Source organism: Coturnix japonica, chromosome 5 (assembly GCF_001577835.2).
Source record: "Coturnix japonica isolate 7356 chromosome 5, Coturnix japonica 2.1, whole genome shotgun sequence".
NCBI lineage: Eukaryota > Metazoa > Chordata > Aves > Galliformes > Phasianidae > Coturnix > Coturnix japonica.
In genome coordinates, this window is record NC_029520.1 from 52,576,675 (window position 1) to 52,603,895 (window position 27,221).

General features: G+C 57.9%; 4 protein-coding genes across 9 annotated transcripts in view; 1 reads left to right on the plus strand and 3 right to left on the minus strand.

The window, feature by feature from the left end:
* The window catches only part of NIN (ninein), a 51,622-nt gene extending 48,756 nt beyond the window's left edge, over window positions 1-2,866 (minus strand). For 5 of the 6 annotated variants that reach the window (XR_001555949.2, XM_015865972.1, XM_015865969.1 and 2 more), the window contains exon 1: window positions 2,766-2,866. The gene's annotated coding sequence lies outside the window, so the exon portion shown is untranslated. Of the gene's footprint in view, window positions 1-347; window positions 596-2,765 lie in introns of those variants that run through there. The other variant, XM_032445128.1, reaches the window with a different exon arrangement.
* Window positions 2,867-5,306: 2,440 nt separating this feature from the next.
* Window positions 5,307-9,935, plus strand: ABHD12B (abhydrolase domain containing 12B). The gene is made up of 13 exons (XM_015865975.2): window positions 5,307-5,438; window positions 6,666-6,793; window positions 7,207-7,309; window positions 7,386-7,505; window positions 7,705-7,735; window positions 7,816-7,861; window positions 7,935-8,064; window positions 8,144-8,184; window positions 8,328-8,407; window positions 8,485-8,567; window positions 9,260-9,338; window positions 9,432-9,556; window positions 9,807-9,935. The coding sequence occupies exons 1-13, from the start codon at window positions 5,350-5,352 to the stop codon at window positions 9,826-9,828; spliced, it is 1,077 nt and encodes a 358-aa protein (XP_015721461.1). The 5' UTR covers window positions 5,307-5,349; the 3' UTR covers window positions 9,829-9,935.
* Window positions 9,768-18,707, minus strand: PYGL (glycogen phosphorylase L). The gene is made up of 19 exons (XM_032444991.1): window positions 18,389-18,707; window positions 16,910-17,011; window positions 16,071-16,149; window positions 15,861-15,964; window positions 15,582-15,713; window positions 15,162-15,273; window positions 14,745-15,082; window positions 14,527-14,619; window positions 13,822-13,968; window positions 13,135-13,298; window positions 12,946-13,060; window positions 12,434-12,535; window positions 12,186-12,333; window positions 12,050-12,108; window positions 11,825-11,966; window positions 11,538-11,745; window positions 11,332-11,466; window positions 10,522-10,588; window positions 9,768-10,405 (listed from the first exon to the last, which is right to left on the minus strand). Exons 1-19 carry the CDS (start codon window positions 18,629-18,631, stop codon window positions 10,211-10,213), a joined length of 2,685 nt encoding a protein of 894 aa, XP_032300882.1. The 5' UTR covers window positions 18,632-18,707; the 3' UTR covers window positions 9,768-10,210.
* Window positions 18,708-19,397: 690 nt separating this feature from the next.
* Window positions 19,398-27,221, minus strand: part of TRIM9 (tripartite motif containing 9) — a 31,031-nt gene continuing 23,207 nt past the window's right edge. The window contains 6 exon segments of the mRNA XM_032445094.1: window positions 19,398-20,923; window positions 21,921-22,083; window positions 22,655-22,955; window positions 23,704-23,727; window positions 24,446-24,487; window positions 25,676-25,864. Of these exon segments, the coding sequence (XP_032300985.1) occupies window positions 20,861-20,923; window positions 21,921-22,083; window positions 22,655-22,955; window positions 23,704-23,727; window positions 24,446-24,487; window positions 25,676-25,864 (782 nt within the window). The 3' untranslated portion in view covers window positions 19,398-20,860.

Consider the following 27,221-nt stretch of genomic DNA (forward strand, 5'->3'; position numbering starts at 1 on the left):
ACAGACCATCCCTGCCTTTACATCCACACCCCAAAATCCAGTTCCCCCAGCTGGACAGCACACAGAGCCAAGTGCCACCTCCCAGTGAAGCCCCCCCACTACTAAACCAACCCTGGTGAGCCCAGGGATGCTGAGGGAGGAGGGATGGAAGCCTATAAACCCAGGAATGAAGCCACAATGCCACAGAGCAGCACAGCATGGAGGGACGGCCAGAGCATGCCGGGTTATAAACACAGACAGACACGGACACCCCCATGCAGCCAAGGGGGGACTGAAAATTTCCCAGCCTTGAATGAACAAATGAACAAAGGAAGGACTAAGGCACAGGACATCCCCCTCCCTCCTACCTGCAGGCAGTCACCGCCGCGGCCCCGCACGCATCCCGCACAACCTCCATCTTAGGCAGCCGCCGTGCAAGGTGACCCAAGATGCCTGAATTATTCAGCACCGCTTCAGGGAGAAGGATCCAACCCAACCCCACGCCTTCCTCCTACCGCCGGGCTGGGAGGCACCGGCACAGCCATCCCACCGCCGTGCGGATAATGGGGTCAGCTGAGCCCCAGCTGCCGGCCGGGGGCACGGAGGGGAACCGGAGCACAAAGCCCGGCTGAGAGCACGCAGCCTTTCAGCTCCAGATGGGGCAGCAGCTGAGGTGCTGGGAGTGGTGGGATTGGGGAGGGGGCAGCAGCTGGGCCGGGCTGCCCCATCCCCCACCCCTCTGAGAGGGGCTCAGCTCTAATGGGGTCGCTTTGTTTGGGTTGGTTAAATCCTCCAAAACGACAAACTTGGGCAGAGTGGGCAGCTTTAGGAGAGCTGCACTTATTGTTATCATTGTTATTTCTACCGCTCCTATGGCGAGCCTTAGGCAGCAAAGCACTTGGGATGGTGAGATAAGGAATTCCCCAGCATTTCTCTCCTCCCTTCCCACCCACCCCCTTCAAGGAGCACAGCACAGAGGCTGACAATGCCATTCCCAGCTCAGTTAACCCCAGCAATACAGGCTAACGTGGTAATTTAGAACCTCAAGCCAGTCCCAGTCCCCAAGCTTTAGCTTTGGAGCCGCACATGGTCAACCCATGGATGGCACACGGCAGCTGGCACAGCACCTGCTTATCAAAGCAAAGAGTGGAAGCAAGGAGCCTCTCCCAGTGCTGTTCCACTGGTGCTTTACCTGCACCCCTCAATTCAGGCTGCATTGCTGATGGCATCTCTGTGCACCCAAACCAAGTCACTGCTGCGACCCAATCGAGCCCTGGCATCCAGCAGAGCTTGGCCACTCGCTGGAGCTCCATCACATGGCCATGGCCAGAACATCATCCGCTGCAGGACAAGGCCAATGTCACCTTGTGCTGAGCGAGGCTGGGACCCAAGCATGGCACAGCATTTTGTTCCAAGGTGCCACTGACCCTGGAGCTCTTCTGGAAGGTCAGCTGTCTCACTGAGCTTATCATCATCATCATCTGCTCCTAACGAAGCATCTCACACACAGCACAGCTGGGGCTGAGCTGACACCATCCCCTGCTCACACCACAGACCCCTGTTCTGCCTCTTTGGGGGGCTATTTCTGAGCTTAACCACCAGCCATCCCTTGGTTGACCAATAACCAAAGGCCAATGGAAAAAAGCCAACAAGAAGAAGAGCACCCAGAAGGACAACACAGCACCCAACCATCACAGCACACCCACCAAAAGCCAACCCTACAGCTGGCATTTCCTCCACCCCATTGAACACAATGATTTCTGCAGCCCCTCAGTGCCACCCCCCCCAAAACACAGCCAGCCCCTCCAGAAGTGGCAGAAAGAGGGGATGCTGTTAACCAGCCTGCAGATTAGCAGGGAAACGATGACAAATAAAGCACTATAAATTTATGTAAAGAGCTTCAAAGCAGCACGGAGGTTTGAATATTCACGGCACCTCGGGATTTGCATTGTAATGGGCCCTTTCAATAAGGGGCCTCGCGTCAATAAGGAAAAACAATGCTCCCATCTGCTGGGGTTCTGCGATGGGGCTGAGCCCCACAACATGGGGAACCCCCATTGGGATGAAACCCAGAGCGTGGGCACTGAGACCATACAGCCAACGGCCACGGAGTTGTGGAATAGTGAGAGTAGGATGGAACTCATAAGGGTTGTGGGGTCTGGAAGCACATAGGGCCACCCAAAATCCAAACCCTGTCATTGTATGATGACAGAGCAGCCCAAGTTGGAAGGGCTCTGTAAGGACGTTGGGGTCAGCTCCTGGCTCCACACGAGGCCACCCAAAATCCAAACTCGAGTAATGATAGAATCACAGAACAACCCCAATAGGAAGGGAGCCATGAGGACATGGGGACCAACACCCGACTGATGCCCCTGAGCTGTGCAGGGCAGCGGGGCCGGAGCCCCGAGGACCCGGCTGGGTGCTGAATCACGGCGCCACACTCCGGCACCCCCATGGCAGACACACGGAAGATGCTCCAACACCAACGCATCATCCCAAAGCAACGCACGCTAAAAAGAAACCAACCAAAGCCTCACCCCCGGCTCCTCGCTCCGACTGACCCTACAGGGCTCTGCTTTCGGCTCTCACCCCCACCCCGCGCTCACCCACCGGCTGCCGTCTGGGGACTTCACCAATGGCAAATGGAGCGATGTCACCATCCCAGCCCCCCGTCGGCAGCTCGTAACGTCCTTCAGCCCGACCGGAACGACACGAACTGCTCCGTTGGGCGAACCGAAGGAGCTCGGCCCCCCAACCCACCCGCCCCCGGTGCCCCCCGGACTCACCCGGCGCCGTGCCGGTGTCTGCAGACGCGGCGGAGCTGAGCGGAACGGAGCTGTGCGGAAAACCGGAGGCGGCGCCCCGTTCAAATGCGGCCGCGTTTATTGGGCAGCGGCGCGGGGGCGGCCCCGGGGGGGCGGGCGGACGGAGGCTCTTTGTGGGCCGGGGGAGGGTCGGTCCGTGTCCCCACGCGGGGTCCTCGCCGTGCCCCTGTGGGCGGCATCACATCGGTGCCTTGTCCCGACTTGGGGTTCCCGTGACCCCTCTGTCTTTCGCCCCGAGGAGGCATCACCGTGGGGCCCTGCTGGCCTGCACCCCAGCTCAGGGTCCCCGTGGTCCCCTCTGTCGCCGAGGTGGCATCACAGCGTCCCCTTGTCCCAAGGACCGGTGCCACACCAGCTGGTGCCAGCCATGTCGCCCCAATATCTGCAGCCCAGGGGCACGTCGGCTCCCTGCCACCCAGGGTTGGCTGTTCCCCGTGTGTCCCTGCGCTGTGGGTCCCTCAGTGGTGACACAGCACCTATGGGCACCCCCAAAATGCAGCGCCCTATTAAACCTCTGCAGCCCTCATTGGAGCTGAGCCCACCTCAACCACCAGCCTGTGGGTTCTCTGCTGGCTCGTATGGGGCTGAGCTCACACTGTAGCATGCTGTTCGCTTCTCCCTGCATGAACTCTTAAGGAATCCTCTGAGCCCTCTTTGGAGATGAATCTGAAGCTGCTTTCAATACATTTAGAAAAGAAGAGCTTCAAACCCACAAAATCCTGCGGGATGGCCAAGGGCCTCACTGGCTGCATTGAGGACAGAACCTGCTGCAGCACCAGGAGCAGCCCTGGTCCCCGTGCAGTGTCACCACGTCCTGTCCCTGCAGTCCCCAGCGCGTGCTGCCTGCTGGGGTCACGGCCCCATGGCCCCGAGTGAGGCTAAAGTTGACAGCAGTGGGGACAGGGGCTGTGCGGGACAGATGTCAGTGCGAGGGCTTTGTGCTGGGGGTGGGTGGGCTCTGGGGTCTGTTTTGTAACACTTGCCATTTTTCTCCTCAGCTTTCTTCTGCTCTGACACTTACTGAGGGCTTTTTCTCTTTATTTCCTTTTTATCCTTTCCTTTCTCCCTCCCTTTCCCCATTTGCTGTTTCATCCCTGCTTCAAACCCTTTTTTTCACTGCGCATTATGCGGAGCTGGAACCATCTGCTGCTTTGTTTTGTTGGAGCCCGACAAGTGCCAGGACCTTTATCCCTCCCCTCCCCTTCCACCATGCTGTGCTAATCCACAGTGCTGCCCCAAAATCACTGCCACCACCAAACAAAGCCTCTGCATGGCTGCATGCGTGCAGCAGGGATGGGCAGCAGGGATGGCATCCCCATGTCCCCACATCCCCATGTCTCCGTGTCCACATGACCCCATGTTCCCAATGTCCCTGTGTCCCCTCTGTGTTACCATGTCACCATGTCCCTATGTCCCCAAATCCCTGTGTTCTCATATCCTTGTGTCCATATGTCCCACATCCCCATGTCCCCACATCCCCATACCTCCACATGCCCATGTCCCTGTGTCCCTACATCCTTAAGTCCCCCCATTCCTGTATCCTCACATCCCAACATTCTTATATCCCCATGCCACCATATTTCCACATCCCCATGTCCCCCAACTCCCACATCCTCACATCTCTATGTGCCCACTTGTTCCACATTCCTCCCTCCTCACATCCCCATATCCCCCCTTCCCCACATCCTCATGTCCCTATAGCCCCATATCCCTACATCCCCGTGTCCTCACACTCCATGTCCCCATGTCCCTATATCCCCACATCCCACGTTCCATGTCCCTGTGTCCCCACGTCCCCATCTCCCTGCCCACCATGACGGCATCCATGGGTGCAAACTCCCCCCTCCGTTTCATGTCTGGCTGCCTGCAGAGCCATCCCGGCACGTTCCCCTTTCCCTGTAGGATGAAGCCTTTAACTCTGAGCCCCCCCAGCTGCAGCTGAGCGGTGTGAGCTCACAGGAAGGAACCCAGCGCTGCCGACGCCATCACTGTGACTCAGGCAGCACAGCGGATCCGGGCCTGCCCAGCAGGAGCAGGATCCGGCCTCGTGTGTGTCTGTACCAGCCCCGTGCAGGACACCCCACAACAGCAGCACGAGGGGAGCACGGCAATGGGTACGAGCCGCCTGGAGCCGCACAGCGCGGCGGACTGAGCCCAAAGCGATGGGTTTTCCTTTATCCTCGCCCCAAAACAATGGCGATGTGCTCCGGCCGCAGCTCGGTGCCGCCATCCTACGGCCGGACCGACACATTGCCGGTCCCGGTACAGCCCCGTGACGGCTCTTGGTTCTTCCCCCCCCCTTCACCCTCCTCCCGCCCCGCCGCTGCTCCAGGCCGCTGCACGTGGGAGTTTCCCGCGGAAGTGGGCGTGGCTACGAGCAGGAGCCGGGCTGTGATTGGCGAGCTCTAGCGGAGGGGGCGTGGTCTCGCACCCGAGAGGCGTGGCTTGTGGGAGGAGCGACGCTGTGAGTGGCGGATGGAGCCGGTGGGCGGGGCTTAGGGGCTGGAGGCGTGTCCTATTGGCTGGTCGGCAGTCGGACGGCGCGATGCGGCGGCGCGGCGGCGCGGAAACTGCGGGACGTGGGGACGGCGATGGCGGCGGGACGGCGGGGAACAGCAAGGAACGGAGCCGAGGGTGAGTACGTGGATGTGAGGACATGGATGTGAGGACATGGATGTGAGGACACGGGCACGGCCCCGCCTCGGGGTCACTGTGAGCCACGCAGCGCCCCGTGCCCTGTGGCGTGACCTCGTGTTCGTGGGCTCGTGTCCACTCGTGTCCCCATGGCAGAGCCGCCCCGCTGTGGCCCCGTGTCCCCGCTCCCCGCTCCCTCCCGCTCCCCATCCCTCGCAGCCGTTCTGCCCTGACCTCCACCCTCGCTTTCCCTTGGCCGGGCTCCACGCCGTGCCCGTGTCCCGGTGTCACGTTGCCCTGACCCCATCCCGTGTCCTCAGGTCCCTGTGCCGTGTCCCCGTGTCACCCCTTTGCCGTGGCTCTGCCACCGCTCCGTGCTGCCCCCGGCCCTTCCTGCCCCACCTGCGGGATGTTGTGTAAGCAGGGTGTGAGCTCTCGCCCCTGCACTTGGGCTGCAGCACCCGGTAATTAGCCCTAACGATGGTGAGCCCCGCTGCTGCGGCACGCAGGGCTCTGCACCCTCTGATGCCCACGGGCCGCATCAAGCTGCCCTTTGCAGCCCTTCTGTGCCTGAAGCTGTGGTGCCGAATCCCTCCCAGCACAGCCCCACAGTGCTGCCGAGCTCCGCTTTATCGCACAGACACCTCTGCCCCAAATCCCTGCTGGTTGCCCCATCGCCGTGCACAGGGCACCGTGGTGCTGGGAAGCAGCAGTTTGGCATCCACAACCCTCTTGGGTGCTCGTTTCAAAACTGCTGCAGCTGTGGAGGGTGTGGGTTTGTCCCCAGTGCCCTGGGGTGAGATGAGGATGTTTGTTGGAGCACCTCCCCTGTGCTGATGGCATCCCTCATCTGCTCTTTGTATGGTTCCACTGTAACACTGGGGCTCCCTGAGCCCTTCCCCAGCTCCATCCTTGTCCCCAGCTTTGGGATACTTCTGTCACCTCTGTGCTCTGGGTGTTGTCACAGTGTTGGTGGCTCACTTGGCAGGTGCCCTGCCCTTCCTGCCCACTCATGTCCCTGTGGGAGGCTGTGGGGGCCCAGGTGGTGGCCTCCGGTGAGGCTGAATCACAGCTCTGAGGGCTCAGTTCCATTCCCAGAAACCAAACTTTGGGGGAGCGCTGCCATAAAGCAGCAAGGGAGGAAACAAACCCAATGTGAGACCCTGGTCTTGGGAGGACAAACACTTGGGTGCAAAGGGGCCGTGCTGACTGTGCTGTGTCCCACAGGGGCTGGCTGGGCTGGTGCCCCCGACTGCGCACCATCCTCCTGCAGATGCTCCTCATCTACATCTCTGTGCCCTTCCTGGTCCGCCTTTTCCCCGTCATCCTCACCAAGTTTGTCTTCCTAAACTTCAGTGAGTACCCCAGCACCGAGAGCGCGCCCTAAGCAGCAGCACACAGGGCACTGTTTATCTGGGGTGCTGCCCTTGTTTTTTGGGGTGGAGGTGTGGGGGGGTTCCCAAAATATGCGTGGCACGCTCACAGCAGCTCTCCATTGGGCATCCCATGTTTTGCAAGCAACGCTGCTTGTTGCCAGATGTTGCAACACATCTGGATATACAACACAGGAGGTGGCTGTGCTCCAATGGGGTCGGTCTTCGGGGTGAATTATGTCAGAAAAAGCCAACAAAACAAACCCAACCCAACCAACTAAGAGAGGCACTAAAGCAGCTGGCTTGGAGGGGTCACAAAGTCAAAGGGTGGTTGAGGTTGGAAGAGGCCACTTGGGATGATCTCCTCCAACCCCTGGTGGTGCCATGTCCTGCAGTGGCGTTCCCTTTCTTTGTGGACCTGCGGCAGCCAGCACTGCTGCTGAACAACACCATCAGCCTCTACCTGCCCACCGAGCCGGGCGTCACCGTTGGCATCTGGTGAGCAGGGTGTCCCAGCTCCTTGTCCCCCCTTTGGTGGCTGTGGGTTGGGGATGAGCCGTGTCCATCCCTGCAGGCACATGGTGCCGGGCAGCAGTGGGACTGAGGCGCAAGGTCGGGAGCAGCGCTGGTTCGAGGAGGCTCTGGCCGACGATCACCCCATCATCATCTACCTGCACGGTAACGGGGGCACCAGGCAAGTACCCGTGGCTTCCCAACCTGACGGGCAAGTGATGATGTTGTCCCGTGTGATAGCTGGGCACTCCTCTTTTGCTCCCACGGCTTTAGAACTGTCCCTTGTCCAGCATGACAGTGTCCCCCACCTGGCCCCATCCTGCTACAGGGGGAAGGCACCCTCAGTTTTATCCTTGCTGTATCCTCTGTTTCCCCACTAGGGCTGCACGCCACCGGATCCAGTTCATGAAGGTAAGTGGGGGCTGGGACCTGCCTAGTGCATGGGAGGTGACATGGGGACACCTTAATGAATGCTGTGCCATGTCCACCAGCTGATGGGGGCTGCCGGCTTCCACATCCTGGCTCTAGACTACAGAGGTATGACCACCCCCCACCTCTCACCCTGGGGTCTGTCCCATCTGGGTGGTGATGTTGGAACGTGTCCCTGCAGGCTATGGGGACTCCACTGGGCACCCCTCGGAGAGCGGCTTCACCACGGACGTCTTGGCGCTGTACGACTGGGCCAAAGCACGCAGTGGGAACAGCTCCATCATCTTCTGGGGACACTCCTTGGGGACTGGGTAGGTGTGGGGCCAGGTGGGGGTGTGCTGTATGGCTCCTCCCCCACCCCCTACCTTATTACCACCTCCTTTGTTGTAGGATTGCAACCAACGCAGCCAGAAAGCTGCAGGAGGAGAGAGGTAACGCCACATTTTGGACAGCAGACTTTGGGGGGCTGCATCACTATCCTCAAGTATCATCAAGTGGGGAACAGCTGTCAGTCCCTGTCCTCCTTCTGGGGTCGGGTATGTCCCATCTGACTCCTACCCCATGCTGCTCCCAGGGGTCCAGGTGGATGCCGTTGTGCTGGAGTCCCCCTACACCAACATCCGCGACGCAGCCGCCAACATCCCCATCACTAAGGTGAGCACAGGTCCCTGCACTGTGGCACTGCACCCCCCGGCAGCAACTCAGTGAGTGCCCTGCTCTCTCCTGGGCAGATTTATCGGCAGTTCCCAGGATTTGAGTACCTCATCTTGGACTCCATGGCTCTGGGCAACATGTTCTTCCGCAACGATGAGAAGTGAGTGGCAGTGGGATGGGGTGAGGGTATGGGGACAGCAGGAGCTGGGCGGGGTGTTCCACTCTATGGTGTACACCCAGTTATATTTGCTCAGCTTTGTCACGCCTTAAAAGTGGTTTTATTTGTATAAGGGCAGATGCCAACATTACTATTGAGCCAAGCCCTCCATCTGGTCATAGAACCATTCAGGTTGGAGAAGACCTCTGACGTCCCCAACCTCAGCCCATCCCCACCATCTCCCTCAGTGCCACATCTCCACATCTCCTGAACCCCTCCAGGGGTGGTGACCATCACCTCCCTGGGCAGCTGTGCCCCTGCATCACCATTGCTTTCATTTTGTTGAGCATAATGTATTTGAATGCTGCCTACATGGCAACACGGTGTTGGGGATGAGCACTATGGTGATGGGGTCCTCTTGGCTTGGCCTTCACAGACCCCTTTGCTAAAGCTGTGGGTGCTTTTCCAGTCAGAGAATCGCTGAACAGTGTTTTGGGTTATTATTGTTACTGTTATTATCAGGTGCTCGGTCCTGGGTTGAGCACCCTGAGCATTGCCCATCAGCAGCCATGGACACCAAGGGTGGCCCTCAAAGGCAGCAGGGGGTTGGTGGGGGGGGCGGGCTTGGGTCATGTTAGGGGGGTTAATGGGGCAGCAGAAGCTCCTGCAGCCCCATGCTGACCCCCCTCCTGCAGTGTGAAGGTGCTGGCCTGCCCGCTGCTCATCCTGCACGCAGAGGATGACACCGTGCTGCCCCCACAGCTGGGACGCCAGGTGGGTCACCTGCTCTGGGGGTTAAAAGGCAGGGAGGGGGGTTGGGACCCTACGGGGTCCTGTGCCACTAACCCTGCTCCCATACCACTGCAGCTCTTCGAGACCGCACGCAGCGCCTACAAGGACAAGAGCAAGGTGAAGCTCATCACCTTCCCTGAGAAGCTGGGGCTGGGCCACGACTACATCTCATCCAACCCAGAGCTGCCCACCCTGGTGAAGTAAGTGCTGCTCTGCAGAAACCCGGGGCACAGCACAACCCTTCCCTGTGCTCCTTCACAGCCCCACAGAGATTCATCCCATCCCCTCCCATGACACTCACTGGCATCAATTTGCTGAGCCCCCATCACTGCTCCAAGCCCATGAGCACCACAGTGACACATGGGGTGACACAGGGACAGCCCCTGTGGGATATGAGATGAGCAGCGGGGCTGAGCGACACAGCGTGAGGTTTATTGCATCTCGTTGCAGAGATTTCTTGAACATGAAGTGACTCCAGCTGCTGCCTGCAGCGCCCATAAGCACTGCCCCTGCCCCGCGCTGGGACCCCGCCGTTGCACTGACCCTACTACTGCTGTATGTAATAAACACTGAGACCCATGCTAGTCCTCCCATTGCTGCGGGGTGCTTGGGGATGGAGGTACAGCTGCAGGGACAGAGGGGTCAAGCAGGGACCAGGAGCAGGGCGAGGGTGCACTGCAGATACCCCCAGCCCCTGTGCTTTCAGCAATTAGCTTTGCAGTGAGCAAGCCCAATTCATCGTTCCACCTCCAGCAACCCCCACTCGGCCTCCGCGCAGCGCTTTTAGTTTGAGCCCCTACCGCAAGCAATGGGTTGGAATGATTTGGCTTTCAGCTCTGAGCTCCTCCCCTGCCCTATGCCCGTGCTGCAGTGCCGTTGGGGGTCCTGTCCTCAGCCCCCTCCCGCGGCTCGTTGGGCGGTGGGATCTTCAGGTCAGTGGGCTCCACGTGCCAGATGTCCCGCGCGTACTCCTTGATGGTGCGGTCGCTGGAGAACTTGCCTGCGGCTGCGATGTTCCTGATGACCATTTTGGTCCATGCCTTGGAGTTCTGCAAGAAAAAGGGGGGATGGAGGGCAGGCTGTGTCTCTGGGTGCCCATCCGCACAGCCCTGTGCTGTTTTGGGGTCCCTCAGCAGACACTCTCCCTGTCCCCTCCCGGACTCACCAGGTACAGCTCGCTGACTTTCTCCTGGCACTTGACATAAGCCTCGTAATCTGCAAAGACTTTAAACCTGAAGCAGCAAAGAATGGAGGAGTTATGGAGAGCAGGGTGAGAGCTTGGCTGGCACGGAGGAACGGGACACTCAAATGGATGCTTCAGATAAATTAACCTTCCCCAGCCTCTAATGAATCACAGCCTGCTAGAAAAGCCCTTGAGATGCCTGAAAGCATCCATCATCTGGCAAGAACTGGTCATGTATTAAAAGTGGAGGTTGGTGGCTCTGCCTGCAGCAGGTGGGTTGGAACTTGGTGATCCTTGAGGTCCCTTCCAACCCAAGCCATTCTATGATTCGATGAAGGGCTGTGCACCCAAATGCATTCCAGCCTTAATGCGGGTTTAATGCAGCCCAGCTAAAGGGCTGAGCACAGCGAGCCTTTTGTACCAGGGGTACATAAATTGCTTTTCCCTGTGCACAGGAGCTGGGGCAGGAAATGGGATATTATCAAACAGTGGGTATAGGGCTGCTCTGCATGGGTATATGATCTCCTTTAGGATGTGAGTTAATGACCACTAGGGGAAGGACTGGGTTGGATATTAGGAACAATTTCTTCTCTGGAAGAGTGGTTGGGCATTGGCAGAGCTGCCCAGGAGTGGTGGGGTCACTGTCCCCGGGGGTGTTGCAGAGCTGTGGGGATGTGGCACTGAGGGATGTGGGCAGTGGGGGTGGGGAACTCAGAGGTCTTCTCCAACCCAAATAATTGTGATATGGAGCTGGAACCCAGGGATGGGTGGCGGCCCAGCCATGAACCTCACCGGTCATGATGGAAGAGCATGTCGACCACATCCCTGAAGAGGTCTGGCTCGTCTGAGGAGAAGAAGCCACTCTGGATCTGGTCAACAGCCTGCTTCAGCTCAGGGAGCCGGTCATAGTACTGCTGGGCGTTGTAGCTGGGGGGCAGAGATCATGAGCCCATGCCAACCCCATTGCCCACTGTCCCCACCACGTCCCCATCCCTCACCCATCCTTGTCCAGCTCTGCCACATCCTCCACCCTCATCCCAAAGATGAAGAGATTTTCCTCTCCAGCCTCCTCGGCCATCTCCACGTTGGCTCCATCCATGGTGCCGATGGTCAGAGCCCCATTCAGCATGAACTTCATGTTCCCTGTGCCTGACGCCTCCGTGCCCGCCGTGGAGATCTGCTCCGACAGGTCGGTGGCAGGGATCACTGCCAACAGAGCACACGAAAGATGAAAGATGCAGGCCAACAAGCAGCCAAAGCGTTGGCGTTTCCCTATAGGACGTACCCTTCTCTGCCAGGGAGACCCTGTAGTTCTCCAGGAAGATGACCTTCAGCTTGCTGCCCACAACGGGGTCGTTGTTGACCACCTGGGCCACAGCGTTGATGAGCTTGATGATCATTTTGGCCATGTGGTAACCTGGTGCAGCCTAGGGGCAGAGCCATGGTGGGCCCAGAGTGCTGGGGCCTCCCTTGTAGGGCATTCCAAGGGCTTCCTCCAAACGCAACTTACCTTGCCTCCAATGATCACCGTCCTAGGGACAAAGAGCTTCACAGGGTCTCTCTTGATGCCTGGAGGAGAGGGCAGCACCGATACCAGCTGTGTGCCATTTCCCACCCATCCCCTGCCCACCCCCGCGGGGCCTTACGGTTGTACATGGTGATGATGTGCAGGCAGTTCATCAGCTGCCGCTTGTACTCATGGATTCTCTTCACATGCACATCAAACATGGAGGAGGGGTTGATCTTCACCTCATACTCCTTCTCCAGGTACAGTGCAAACTTCACCTTGTTCTCCTGGCCGAGGGCAGGGCGGGCGTCAGCCCCACAACCCCCATATTCACACCCCCCAAATCCATGCCCCCAAGAGCCAGCTCCCCTTATCCGCACTCCTTACCTGCTTCACTTTGGCAACCTCCCTGATGAACAGGTCGTCGTCCACAAACTCGTGCAGCTTTGCCAGCTGGCTCAGATCCCTCACGTAGTCCTCCCCTATTTTCTATAAGACGAGCACAGCCACGTGCTGACCACAAAGCAGCAATGGACTGCGGCCACATGGGAGTTCAGAAAATGGGTTGAGTTGGAAAGGACCTCAAAGCAAGCACATGCTGCTGGCTCATGCCCAGCTCAGGGCTGGAACTCAATGATCATAGAATCATAGAGTGGCCTGGGTTGCAAAGGCCCACAGTGCTCATCCAGTCCCAACCCCCTGCTGTGTGCAGGGTCACCAACCAGCAGCCCAGGCTGCCCAGAGCCACATCCAGCCTGGCCTTGAATGCCTGCAGGGATGGGGCATCCACAGCCCCATCCACATCCAAGGATCATCCTTGAGGTCCCTTCCAACCCAAGCTGTTCCATGTCTCTATGATGACCCCCAAGGCAGGGAGCCACGTGCAGAGCCACCCATACCTCTGCAATGACCTCGGCCAGCCCCGGGTTGCAGAGCAGCAGCCAGCGCCGCGGGGTGATGCCGTTGGTCTTGTTCTGGAACTTATCGGGCTCCAGCTCTGCAAAGTCCCTGAAGCTGCAAGGGCAAGGAGGGGACAACGTCGGCTCTGTGCCGGGGTGGATCCCCTTCCACATCCCACCCACCCTTACACTTCAGACTTGACGATCTCAGAGTGGATCTTGGCCACTCCATTGACAGCATGGGAGCCGACGATGCAGAGGTGAGCCATGTTGATCCTCTTGGTGCCTCCTTCCTCTATCAGGGACATCCTCCGCAGCCGGTCCACGTCATTGGGGAAGAGGGACGCAATGTGCTGTGGGGGGCGGCCAGGAGGGGGTGAGCAGCCAACCCAACAGACCAGCACCCCAGGAGGGGACCACAGCAATGGCCTCAATTCATTTGGTGCCAGCCAGACTGATGGCTTTTACTCCAGGGTGATGGTGCGAACCTTCTCTATGGGGTTCAAGCCATCCACATCCTTTTCCAGGATGAGTTTAGTGCTCAGGGAGCAAAGAATGTCACTTTAAATGCTTCAGGGACATTCAAGTTATTTTAAAAAGCCACGAACTGTGGATAGCAATACAGAACGCTGTGGCTGGCTGTTTGCTCTGGGTCCCTCTGGCTCAGCTCCTGCTCCAGCAGATACACCCAGAGCTGGTGCTCTATGAAGGTCACCAAGGAGACCCCACAACCAGTCTGGGCAACTCTATGGCACAAGAAGGGCTTTGCACTGCTCCCCAAAGAGCAGCAGAACCACCCACTTCACAGTGCAGTTTGTGCACTGTCCCCATCTCCATAGTGTGACACCCATCACCCAGAGCCCCCAACCCACTCACGTCCAGGTGCCTCTGGTTGATCTCATAGATGATTTCCAGGTGTCTGGGGAGCAGCTTCTCCACCAGGTCCACTGGCCAGCGCTCCAGGGCTTCGGGCAGCACGGTGTGGTTTGTGTAGGCAAATGTCCGCTTGGTGATGTCCCAGGCCTGCAGGCAGGAGAGCGGCATCAGGGGCAGCCCCAGGGCACCCAGCTGGGTGTGAGCACCCACATGTGTCCCTACACCCAGAACCATGGCCCCAGTGTGCCTTGGGTGGGCAGCACAGGCTCATCCCTCCCCACCACCCACTGGAGATCTTCCAACAGTGGGAATGCTCCTGAGCTGCTCGTTGAACCCACCTGCTCCAGTGTGCTGCTTAATCAGAACCACAGAATCACCGAGGTTGGAAAAGCCCTCTAAGATCGTGCAGCCCACCCTATGTCCCTCAGTGACACACCCCCACGGCTCTGGAGCACTCCAGGGATGGTGACCCCACCACTCCTGGGCAGCTGTGCCACTGCAGCTTTCTCTTTTGGAGAAGAAATTACCCAATTACCCAACCCGACTCTCCCCAGCACAACTTAGGGCCATACTCTCATCCTACCATCCTATTAATGAGTGCTAACGGGTGTGCAGCCCCTACACATGAGGAGAGGGTGCAACACCCATTGCCCAGACTGCAGCAGACCACCCTGCCCCATAGAAAGCTGAGCCACATCCCTCAACCTTGTTCCAGGGCAGTTTCTCAATATCCACAAAAACCCTCATCAGCTCAGGGATGGCCATGGCGGGGTGCGTGTCGTTCAGCTGGATGGCGACCTGTGGGGACATGGTGGCACCCATCACCTACACCATCCCAGTGGTTGAGTTCACAAATGGCACATAACAACGGGGAGGTGGATTGCTGGGCTGGAGGCACACGGCAGAGCAGCCCTGCTTTGTACCTGGTCAGGGAAGGAGTCAAACACGGTGCGGACGCTTTCTGTGCTCCCAAATTTGGATGCTTTGAAGCGGCGGATGATGTCGTGCAGGGTCGCAGCCACCACAAAGTACTCCTGCTTCAGACGCAGCTCCTTGCCCTCAAAGAACTGTGAGAGGAGTGGAATGGGCACTGGGCACACAGGGAAAGGCTCACAGGGCATCACGTGGCATCGCAGCCCTGTGCCACTCATCACACACAGTGAGAACCCCTGACTCACGTTGTCGTTGGGATAGAGGACGCGGGAGATGTTCTCAGCCAGGTTCCTGTCCAGCACAGCCTGGATGTAATCCCCAACATTGACTGTAGAGGTGCAGAGGGGTATGGTCAGAGTGGCCTTGCTGTACCCTATCTCACCCAGCCCCCACCAGCCCCCACTTACAGTCCCGCAGGTTGAAGTCGTTGGGTGCCCGAGCCGACCACAGGCGCATGGTGTTGACGGTGTTGTTCATGTACCCAGGCACAGGGGTATCATAGGGCAGTGCCAGCACCACCTGGGGGATTAGTTTGACTGGGCAGACTATGAGCACCATGTCCCCACATCCCCATGCCCTGCTGGAACCCTCCCACCCCAACCACCAGAGCTGCATCCACCTTTGCAATGGCGACAGGTGTGGGGATGCACCTGGACCCCAAAAGACCCCAAAGGTTCCCCAAGGTCCCCAGAGCCCTGGCTGCGGGGACACGCTGGAAATGGAGAGATGCCTTCAGGTGGCAGCAGCAGCTGGATGTAGGCTGTCACTCTGAGTGCAGCAGGACACAAGCCACCTGGGGGCCCTGCGAGCCAGCTGTGCCCCTGTACCTGGGTGTCCACCCACTTGGTGCCACCGGCAGTGTGCTCCACGCGGCCATAGAAGTGCACAGGAATCATGTACTCTGGGCGGGCTTTCTCCCAGGGGTTGCCATGCCTCAGCCAGTCGTCAGCTTCCTCCACCTGCATGGGGGAGTCATGGAATCACAGCACAGTTGAGCTGGAAGAGACCTCACAGCGTTCCCAGCCCCATCCCAGCCATAAGCTGGCTGCCTCCCACCAGCTCAGTCTGCCCGGGGCCCCATGCTTGGCCTGGGCTTCCCACCATACCTGCCACCCGTTGCGGATCTTCTGGTTGAAGATGCCGTACTCGTAGCGGATGCCGTAGCCATAGGCTGCCAGCCCCAGCGTTGCCATCGAGTCAAGGAAGCAGGCTGCCAAGGACAGGGGATAGCAAGGAGCGGGGAGCCCCAGGGCACAGGTCCTACACATGGGCTGTGCCCCCACCCTGGGAATAACACCTTTTGGGGCCTCTCTCACCTGCAAGCCGGCCGAGCCCACCATTACCGAGCCCCGCATCCTCCTCGATCTCCTCCAGCTCTTCTATGTCCAACCCCAGCTGAGGACAAGGAGGAAGCAATGGGACCGAGCACCCACCCCATACCCCTGTGCTGCCCTCGCTGCTGGGACATGGGGACATGAGGGAGGGGGGCAGGGTCCATCCCCAGTGCTTTGGGTCACCACCCTACAACAGGGACACGCAGAGATGTGGCTCCGGTACCCCTACAAACACATCCCCAGCTTTCAGCCCACAGTGCTGTCAAGGAAGAGGTTTTGCTTAATGCAAGGCTCCCAGGGCAGCTCAGGAGGAACTCAGCTGAACCACCAGCTCCCACTTCTCCAAAACAAAACCAACACCCCATAACCAAAGGGTTTGCCAGCTTCTCCCCACCCCAAAGCTCCCCAGCTGGTCCCACAGCACCAGCCCCTCTCTGCATTGCACTGGGCTGCCCAAAGCACCACCACACACATATAAATGCATAGGAAGCTAAACATTTTCTTGCAGAGACGTTCAGCTGGTTGCACAGCTGTGCAATCACTATGCAACACCCCAGCCTCTTCCTATACCCGCCTGCCCCTGGCTGGGCTGTTGCCCTCGCTGTACTAACAGCTTTAGAAAAGCCCTGCAGATAAATCGCCCTCCCTTTGAATGTCATTTGCTTGACAGCTGCTCCTGCTGTTGTGCAACCTCTCCCACCGAGCAGAGACTGCCGCACGGGGCAGAGGGGTGGGAGATAAGAGCAAACAAACAAACAAAGCCCTTATTCAACCCAAGTGTCACCTGAGTGCCACCATGAGGCCCCAGGTGCAGCTCTCACCTGGTACACAGCTTCATCGCAGGCGTTCTGCAGCCCCAGGTTGATCATGGTGTTCTGCAGCGTCCGGCCCATGTAGAACTCCAGGGAGAGGTAATAGATCCTCTGCAAGAGGAAGTCGGTTCTGCTCAGTGCTCGGCCAACCCCAAAGCAAAGCTCCAATGGGAAACCCCGCCCCATGCTTTGCAGAAGGGATTTTAGGGCCTGGAGGGGGTCCATTGCCCTCAGCCCATTTTGGCACAGTGGGTTTGTTCAGATGGGAAGGTCACACAGAATCACACAGAATGGCCTGGGTTGGAAGGGACCTCAAGGATCATGAAGCTCCAACCCCCCACCACAGGCAGGGCCACCAACCTCCACATTGATACCAGCCCAGGCTGCCCAGGGCCCCATCCAGCCTGGCCTTGAACACCTCCAGGGATGGACGGGGCATCCACAGCCTCTCTGGGCAGCTGTTCCAGCACCTCACCACTCTCACAGTAAAGAACTTCCCCTGACATCCAACCCAAATCTGGCCTCCCTCAACTCCAAACCATGTCCCCTTGTCCTGCTGTTACCTGCCCTCCCAAAGAGTTGAGTCACCTCGGTACAAAGTTTAAATTTAAAGAGGACCCATTTCCTAATGTTGCTCAGCACCACAAAGTGGCGAAGCAGAACCGGGCACATCCTATTTCCCCATGTGCTGCCATCCTATGGCCATAGGAGCACTGCTGTAGGGCTGCTGGCCCTCCACGTGTGTGATGCAGCAGGACATATGGCCCTGCAGTCTGAGCTGCCCAGCAGTGCCCGTCCTGCGGTGTCAGCAGTGATGGCTTTAGGGAGGACTGGGGCTGCAGAAGTGCTGACCGCACACTCGGCCCAATGGGATGCAATGGGATTGGTGCTGTGCGTGTTGCACCTGTGGGGAGGGTCCCACATTTGGAGCCCTGCAGCAGAATCACAGCGAGCAGCAAGCTAACAGCTCCCAATAATAGATAAATTGGGATAAATTGGAGCCGACAGCGCCGTGCAGGTGGCAGGAGGAGATTAGAGCTTAATCCCCAGCAGAGCCCGGTGCAAACCCTCCCAGCACGGCTCGCCCTTGGCCGCAGGTGGTGCGGAACGAGCTCTGCCTGCAGCCCTTCAGCTCCATTTGCTCTACAAACACAATCCGCTGCGTTCCTCGGGGCGCACCCACGCCCGGCCGAGACGACAACATCAGCGCTCCCCCGCAGGACGATGCCGCTCCCATAGGGGACAGCACCGCCATTCCCATACAGGACACCGCCGTTCCCATACAGGACAGCGCCGTTCCCATAGGGGACAACACCGCCGTTCCCATGCTCGGAACCACAGCGCTCTGTTTGCTTTGCAAAGCAAAGGGCAGCGGCCTCGCCCGGTAAAGTCCACTCGGGACACTTTGCAAAGTCGAGCAGCGCAGCCGGACGGAGGCGGAAGGCGCCGAGCTGTCCGTGCCCCGCAGCCCCCCGGCCCGGAACCCACCTTGGGGTCCCTCTCGTAGTAGTGCTGCTGGGTGCGGATCCAGCGTCCCACCAGGTGGTCCCGCACCGTGTGCGCCAAGGCGAAGAAGTAGTCGCGGGGGGTGGCCACGTTGCGGTCCTTCACCAGCGTGAAGTGGAGGTGCCGGTTGAAGCCCCGCTTCAGCTCGGCCACGTTCTCGGCTCCCACGATGCCGCGGATGCTGATCTGCTTCCGCCGCTCCTGGTCCGACAGCGGCAGCGACATCGCTGCGGGGAACGGAGCGCGGACGGCAGCGGGATCCGCCTCGGCCCGGGGTGGCACCGCCCTGGGGCTGAGCAACGCCAGGGGCCGGGCCAACCCCGAGGGAGGGGACAGCGGGACGGGACGGGCCGGGACGGGGCGGGGAGGGGCGGGATGTCGGCTGTGCTGCGCTGCGATCTGTGCGGCCCGCTGCTCCTCCTGCACAACCCCTGCACCCCTGTTCCGTGCGTCTCCTTCCTCTGCACCCCTGCGCCTGGGACTCCCCACATCCCGATTTCCCTCACCCCTTCCCCAGCTCCTCCTCTCGAAGACCTCTTACCGAGAATCACAGAACGGCTTGGCTTTGAAGGGACCTCAAGGATCACGAAGCTCCAACCCCCCACCACAGGCAGGGCCACCAACCTCCACATTGATACCAGCCCAGGCTGCCCAGGGCCCCATCCAACCTGGCCTTGAACACCTCCAGGGATGGACGGGGCATCCACAGCCTGGATGACAATGACCTTCCTGAAGTCACTCCTGAACATGCTCAGAAATAATCTGTACTTATGAGTGTCCTTGGAGAGGGACAGGGTTGGTAAAGGCTCTTTGGCACCACAGCTGAGCCCTTGGATTTGGGAGCTGTGCACACCCCATATAAGATCCAGCACTGTGTCATTTCAGACCCAACCACAATGATCCCATGACTCTATCCACAGCCAATGCCCAACCCAGAGGATGGGGATGCTGCAGGGGCTGCAGTGGCGCAGAGATGCTCACGGAAGCTCAGTTTTAATCTGATAAAAGTCCTTTATTAGAACAGCAACCATGACACTTGTCTGGAGCAGAGCAGCTGCAGGCAGCTATCATCGCGGGACAGTGGGGACGACACCGTACGACCATGAGGAGCCTAATAAGCACCATGAACATCCTAAGGAAGGGGGGGAATGGCAGAGGAAGGTGCCCCGTGACCCGGCCACGGAGCCTGTCGGGCAAACACCGAAGAGCTGCTCGGCGTTGTCCCGCAACACAGCTCTCCTACAGCGGAGGAACTCGTCGGTGTGGATGGACAAATAGCACCCAGTCAATAAATTAGGTGAGTTTCGTACTAGAGCAACAAGGGGACGGAGGGGATAAGGGGGTGATGGGGAGGGGGTGACCTATATACAGTCGTTCTGCCGGACCTGGGGCGAACAGCCACAGCTTTCTGATGGCACGGGCAGCACCGCCGCTGCGAGGGCAAAGGACTGCAAAGCAAAGCGTGGGGATGAGCGCATGCATGGCCCTTGGGTAGGAGTATACACATACTCTGGGCTGCAGGCGTGGTGCTGCCCAGAGCCTGAATCACCCCTGGGGCACGGCCACGGGGCAGGCACGGCAGTGGGCACGGGATCCTGAGTGCAGGTCAACCCTCCGTGCTCCCCATCCCCGGGCTCCCTGTCAGAACCTCACTGCTGAGTGAGTTTTCCTGCCAAGGGAAGGATGCTATGGGGCAGTATTTAAGGCTGTACAAAAATAAATGCTTGCCTCCAAGGAGCAGTGCGGCATATGGCTGTGGTGCTGGTTTGTAGGGAGCCGGGTGCTGGCTTTGCCCCGAATCCTGCCCCTGCTGTGCCCAGCCTTGGTGGCACAGGGATGGGACCAGTTTTGCTCACCGTTCTGCCGGCACTGACCCCGGCAACGATGCAGCTCTGCTCCAGCAGATGGCTGTGGTTTAACCCCAGCCATGGAGCATCGCCCCGGGGTGCTGCTGCCTTCGCTGGGAGCTGCAACACCCCAACAGCAGAGGGGTGCTGCTGGGGCTGCTGTAGTGTGTAGGACACCCCTGGGCTCTGCAGGGACCAGCAGCAATCCAGGGCTGGCCCTGGTATGTGGCGGAGGTGCTCTGCAAGAAAGGCCACGGGGAAAGAAATATCCTGCAAAGGAATGGGGCTGGAGGGGGCGAAAGCTTTCTGGGGGGGTCCCTCCCACAGCCCAGCCATGTGGCTCAGCCAGCTGCAGCAGGACGCAGGATGGGAAGCTCTCATCCCAACTCCAATCCCCAACTCAAAGGGGCGAAACCAAACCTAAAAGCGGACACAGGGACATCTCAGGCTACTCAAGTACTTCATCAGCCAAAAAGAGCTAAACAGCAAAGCATACACACACAGGACAGCGCTGGTGGGTGGAGAATGAAGATTGCCAAAGCCGGGTTCCTCCTTCCCTTCTGGCTGCCCCCGGTGCCGGCGCTCGCAGCTCCGCGCTGCCTCATCCTCACTGCATGGCCGAGCGCGAGGCGTAGAACTCAGGGACCGGCAGCCCCGTGTGCAGCGTCACCTGTAAGGAGACAGGGTGATGGTGAAGGATGCTGGCGGTGATGCTGGCGGTGATGCTGGCGGTGATGCTGGCGGTGATGCTGGCGGTGATGCTCACGGCTTGCGGCAGTGCCAGGTGAGGGGCTGTGTCCTGAGCACACACACAGTGCAGAGCTGCTGTGTGGGGTCATTCAGCTCCTCCCCCTATCCCCAAAATGCTCTGATTTGGAAGGAAAGCACAATTCCTTATTGAAAAGGCATTTTCCCCTTCGGATATGGATTTATAGAAAACTCTGTCTATTTGATACATTATCTCCATCCCGCTTAGTCATTGTAATTACTCATGCACCTCTGAAGGAGGATAACGAAGGGCTTGCGTTTATTAGCAGCCTTTAATCAGCATCCTAGGCTGGATGTGGCTCTGGGCAGCCTGGTCAGCAGGGTGGCTGAAACCAGATGATTATTGTGGTCCTTTTCAACCCTATTCTATGATGCTATGATCCCTTGTGATGTCCTTAATGCTGAGGGACTTCAAGCTCTGCCCTGCACACTGAGCTGCCAGAAACCAGAAGGGTTCTAGAAACGTGCCTGTCTCTTAGGGCAGTGTGAATGAGTGTGGCAGGAATTAAATCCATTGTGGAGAAGGACACACCAGTAAGAATCCCCTAAAAACAGTGCAGATGGATGGGCTTGTGCAGTGCTGGAGAAGCAAGCAGTGACCCAAGGGGATGTGCCACAGCCACACTGGGGGAACGTGGAGACTCATTGGGATCGATGAGAGCAGGGATGAGATTAGTGAGAAGGGGAAATGAAGGATGAAAATACCAGAGAGGCCCAGGAAGCCACCACTTGGTGATGTTCAGGATAGCAGAGAGCTTGGGAGAGAGGGAGAGAAGAGGGGTTTGAAACTCCCCAGAGGAAAAGAGGCTTTAAGAGATGCCCTTCTTCCCTGTAATGCTCCCATTTAGGACCCTGGAGAGATGGAGGAGCCGGTGAGCCTCCTTGCAGAGAGCACTTGCCTGCACATTCCTGTTGAGGCTGACGGCTGGGAAGAACAGGCCCTCCAAGTTCTCAAAGGCGACAGGGCCCTGCTGGTCCTCATTGATGGAGAACGTCAAGGTCCTCCTGGTCAAATCCAGCAGCACTCCCACCGTGGCACCTTTTGTTATCCCACCCTCAGTCCTGTGGGAGCAAAGAGAAAGTCACAGCATCTCCGTGGCATCATGTCCCTCGTGCTCCTGGCACAGGGATAAAAGAATCACAGAGCGGTTGGGCTGGAAGGAGTCTTAAAACCCACCCAATACCAAGCCTCTGCCACAGAACCACAGCATGGTTGGGTTGGAAAAGACCCTAAAGCCCATCCAGCTCCAACCACTGTCTTAGGCCACCCAGTGCCCTATCCATGGCCTTGGGTGCCTCCAGGGATGGGGAACCCACAGCTCTGGGTAATGCCAGGGTCACAATGCTCTCATGAAGAATTTCCTCCTGCCATCTGACTTAACTCTTCCCTCTTTTGCTTTGAGGTCGTTCCCCCTTGTGCCAGTTTAAATGCAACCAGTACTTTCTTGAAGGGGGAACTACAAGGCTTTGGGTCCCAGTGGAAGAGCCAGCGTAGGGAAGAAATGGCTGCAGCAATGAGTCAGTGCAGCAAGGGCTGTCTTTGGCTTTGGGCAAGGACATATCCTCCAATAAAGGTGACAAAGAGCCAATTCACCAGACAAGCCGTGGTCCTGCAGCAGAGCAGTGTGCCTACCTGTTGGTGTGAGAGTTGTTGTGCATGAACCAGCTGCGGTTGTTGTCCACATACATGGCCCACGCCTTGTCGTCCTTGCCTAGCATGGCATCCTTCAGGACGTCGATACGTGCCACCCCAAAGGCCGGGTCCGGGTGGTTATCGTAACGATCGATGGACAACTCCCAGTAGTGCAGCCCTTTGGAAAAGCCCGTTTTCCCCAGCACGACCCTGTCATCATAGCTGTTGCAGGTGACAGTCAGGTTGTCGTTAGAAAAGATGATGTCAGAGTGTGCAGAGGCAGGATCGAAAGAAAACCAAGCTACTGGAAGAAATGAAGAGCGAGGGGTTAGGCCAATGGGAACGTCACCTTCCATGACCGAACCATGGACCGGGCAGAGATAGTGCATGCTGCATGCAGGGCTGACAGCCAGGGAGGGCCAGGCTGTGGGAATATAGCTTGGGTTGGGGCTTTAAGGCTGGGACCCAATGAGCTGAGCTCTGTTCTGCTGCTCCTTGGGTCCCTGTCTGCCTGCAGCTCAGCCTAGAGCCCACAGGATGATCCCCATCTCCTAAAGCCTGGCCCTAACAGAAGGACATGCGTGATCCTGGCTAACACAGGGGACCATGCTCACCCTTCTGAGCAGGGTCAGGCTCAGGGTGGGAAGGCTAATCTGAGGATGAGCAGGTAAACTGCGTGTGTGCCTTGGAAAGCTGGCAGCAACCAGAAGCACATCCAAAGGTCTGCATTTACAGGAATGCTGCTACACATCCCTCTAGAGCAACCGGCCATGTAGGAGACAAGAGCTAACCCGTGGCAATGCTGGAAGATGCCCCAAAGCCTGCACGCCTGGTTATAAGCACAGACTCAATCACTGTCAGTCTAATAGATACAGCACCCTGCTTTGACAGCATCCACCAACACTCCCCCACCCGAAGGAGGAAAACACAGCTTTAAAGATGGAAGGCTCTGGTGAGATTTGCTCCTCCATTCATTGGATGGTGACAAAGCAAAGCTCACATGCACGCGGGTGCCCCGCTGCCACAACCCGACAGAAGCGATTCCGTACCTGCCACCATCTTTTTAATGTCAACTGTGGTCATTCCCGAGGAGAGGCATGCAGGAAAGAAAAAAGCACGTAAAGTTGGCATTTGGTCAAAGAAGGAACCAGAAACAATCTCTGCTTGCCTGCTTCTCTGGCTTTCAGCATTGTGCATACATTGAAATGCAGGGAGGGAACGTGGGGTGCGAGTTGGAGGGCATGGAGAGTGCTGCAGGGGGACTCCTTCCCCATCCCATCCCATTAGGATGGGACCTGCGGGTGACTTCCTCCTCCATCCCATCCAATCTCATTAGGATGGGCCCTTCAGAGGATTCCTTCCCCCATCCCATGCCATTAGGATGGCTTTGCAGCCTGTGAGTGCCTCTTCTCCTGGAGAAGGCGGTGTGAGCCTGATGGATGCATGTCTACCCCAGCACTGCAATTAGCTGCGGGAGGGCAAATCACTACTTGGGGTCTGGCACATGCTCAACTATCCTGAATGAATGGGAACGCATTGAGCAGAAGGCTGGGTTTTTAATCAGGGGGCCATTGGCACAGTGCTGACTTCAGGCTTCTCTCCATAGGGGGAGAACTGAAAATGCCTTTACAGCATATGGCCATGGCCTTCAAATTTTCCTACTGCTACATGGGAACGGCCTGCAAGGAGGGTGTGCACGAGAAATGCTGCTCACCCACCCAAGTTAACAATCAAACAAAAAAGGTGACCAACGTGGAGTAGGTGCTGGTTAATTGTAAGAGGAATACTTGCCTAATTGAGAGTAAGGCGTTCCTTGTGTCTCAAAATTGCATCCTATAAAGAGATACTGCATTTCACACATCACAGCTAAGAAAGAACAACTGGTCTCCTGAAAAGCGCTCCTGAGGAGTTAACCCCTAACGGAGCAGCCATGGGAAAACTGATTCATTGAAAGCCAGAGAGCATGGAGAGGGCTCCCAGCACAACTTTGTAGCATGGGTGACAATGGGGATCTCTGGGATGGCTCTTGGCCTTGGAGCCCTGAGGGCTGCAGCCTTCCCGCTGGCTGCAAGCACCCCCTGAGCACTGCTCTGCAGCCAGGCCAGACCCATGGGGCTCTCCCCACCTGCAGGGGTTGTTTTGCATTGCAGCAATGCAGCTCTGCAATGCAGAGCAGTGGGGACACGCGGTGCGCACACAACCCCGCTCCACCCCATCCCAATGCCCCATCTCTGCCACGCGCAGTCCAGGCACGATGCTCACAGCCACTGCAGGAGGTTGGGACAGTGGACACAAAGTCAGAAACGTCCGTAACGAGACAGTGGAAGGCATCAGAGCACAGCAGTGTGATGAGAAGGAACATGAAAAGCACAAAGCAAAGAAAAGCCGCAAGGCCCCTGGTTATTCCGGCACCGGTCATGCTGCAGCAGTCCTCATTCCAGGTTATGAGATGGAAAGAAAACAATCGGGGACCCCCATTCTTCCTGGGTTTACAATGGAGGAAGCTGCAAATTGCTCTGTTGGAGCGGTGTGAACTCACTGGTGGAAGAATCGGGGCCCAGGATTCATTAGTGACAGAGGATGTGCAAAGACTGGTTAGAAAACAGCTCTGAGATGCACTGCGCCTGCGTTCCTTGGGGATCTCAGGGACCACCTGGTTCCAGCCCACCTCCATAGGGGAAGCAAACAGTGGAAGTGCACCCAGGGGTTCCTCCCGGGGGGTGGGGTGGGGTCAGCTCTGCCTGAGTCTCAGCGTAGGATCGATGCCAACTAGAGATGAGGAATCTGCTCTGCTGAGAACAGCACTCCCAGCATCGCCCCACGCCTCACACTGCTAAGGACAGACGGACACACTGCCAGAGCTACACCGCCGGAATGCCCGTGTGGCACTGACAGACAGCACAGCTCCCCCTGCCATCCGCATGTCATGGCAAAAACAAACAGAACGCAACGAAACAAACAGAGACTTTGGAGATGCCCAGAAGCACAGACCAAGAGAAATGCCAGAGGTGCTGGGCTCACCGGCTGAGTTCAGGGACTGTAAGGAAGAATGCAAGCTCAGCTGGTGGGCCGAAGATCTTAGCTCAAAGTAGGATCTCCCCGGGAAGCTGGGTTGTAGATTAAGGGTGGAGGAGAAAGGACTCATTCTACGAAGCTGCAATCTTTCCAAAGGCACTGGAAAAGGGAGGGTCTGTTCTTCTGACTGCGTTTCTAAACGTGAGATCAATGCAAACCGGACATCAGACATCAGCTCTGCAGGGCCACGCGCTGCCCACACCCGGCCCTCGGCTGCAGTGAGTGCATGTGGGCATGGAGAGCGGGGCAGGGCTCTGTGCACAGCATTGCCTGGCAGAGGAGTGAGACGCATCGCTTGGCTACGAGGTTTGTAATGCTGCAGAGGCGTATCGCAGAGCACTGTTGCCCTAAGGGCCACCAAGCACCCACCTGACTCAAAGGCCGTTCGGGATGGTGTGACCTCGGTATCTCTTTGCACCTGTCGAAACACATCTGAGCCTTACAGTGAGAATTTAACTCGTGTGGTTCACAGCAAAACGTTGGGCTGGAGGGAATCTCTACATCACTGCATCCCATTCCCCACTACCGCCAATGGTCACCTCCTGCCACCTCCCTGCTGCCTTGCCAAGGGCTGCTCTATTGCAAGGACACAGAATCCACCATCCTCCACTCATTGCAATCCCAGGCACCGTCACCTCAGCCTTCCCACCTCTCTGTGAGTCCAAAGAGATAAAAGGAAGCATTTCTTTGCATGGTGGGAGCCAACTTCTGGGACCTGCTGCTGCGTGAGGCTATGGAAGCAAAAAGCATCGGTGGGTTCAGCAATGGGCTGGGTAACCCACTGCAAAACGTGTCCATACGTGGAGCTCATGTCGAGGTTGGGATGCACCCTGTGATGTATGCGAAGAGCAAGAGGCATGGGCCACAGTGGGAGGCAGGCTGGTGGCTCTCCTCATAACACCTGATGTTCCTGTAGCTCCTTGCAGTGCCTCTCCCTTGTTCTGTTCAGCTCTCTCCAAATGATGCTGGTTCAAAACTTGCTGTTGGAGGTCACTCTGTGGTTGGGATGGATGCTGTGTCAGATAGGGAAGGCGTCACACTGTGCCCCAGCTGAGGGATTGCTGGCATCTTTGGAGCCTATGGAGGAGGTTTTGGTTTCTCCCATGGAGAAGCCAGGTACCTGCAGGGCATTCTGCTCCCCTGCAGCCCCCACAGCTCATCTCACTGCATGCTGAGGGCAGAAGCTAACTTCTGTAGGCTCTGCATTCAGCTAACACAGCATAGCTGGGTTGCAGGGGACCTTAAAGACCATCTGCCATGGGCTGGGTGCCCCCCAGCTCAGGCTGCCCAGAGCCCCATCCACAGCCTCAGGCACTTCACAGGTTGGAGCACCCACAGCTCTGAGCCCTCTGAGGAGAGAATTTCCTCCTACCATCTAACCTACATCTGCCCTCTCTTACTTTGAAGCTACTCCCCACTGTCCCATTGACAATGCGAGCAGTCAGACATTGCCTGCCAGCACCTGAAGCCTGCTTTTCTCTAATAGCCTCTA

Bases quoted from the DNA above. Each gene is read 5' to 3' on its own strand.
- PYGL (XM_032444991.1), bottom strand. From the start codon at position 18,631: ATGTCGCTGCCGCTGTCGGACCAGGAGCGGCGGAAGCAGATCAGCATC. The intron at 15,714-15,860 runs GTATGGTGGGAA...TCCCCCATGCAG, and splicing joins AGATCCGCAACGGGTGGCAG to GTGGAGGAAGCTGACGACTG. The intron at 10,589-11,331 runs GTGAGGTTCATG...TTGCTGCTTCAG, and splicing joins ATGCTCTTCCATCATGACCG to GTTTAAAGTCTTTGCAGATT.
- ABHD12B (XM_015865975.2), top strand. From the start codon at position 5,350: ATGCGGCGGCGCGGCGGCGCGGAAACTGCGGGACGTGGGGACGGCGAT. The intron at 5,439-6,665 runs GTGAGTACGTGG...TGTGTCCCACAG, and splicing joins AGCAAGGAACGGAGCCGAGG to GGGCTGGCTGGGCTGGTGCC. The intron at 7,736-7,815 runs GTAAGTGGGGGC...CATGTCCACCAG, and splicing joins ACCGGATCCAGTTCATGAAG to CTGATGGGGGCTGCCGGCTT.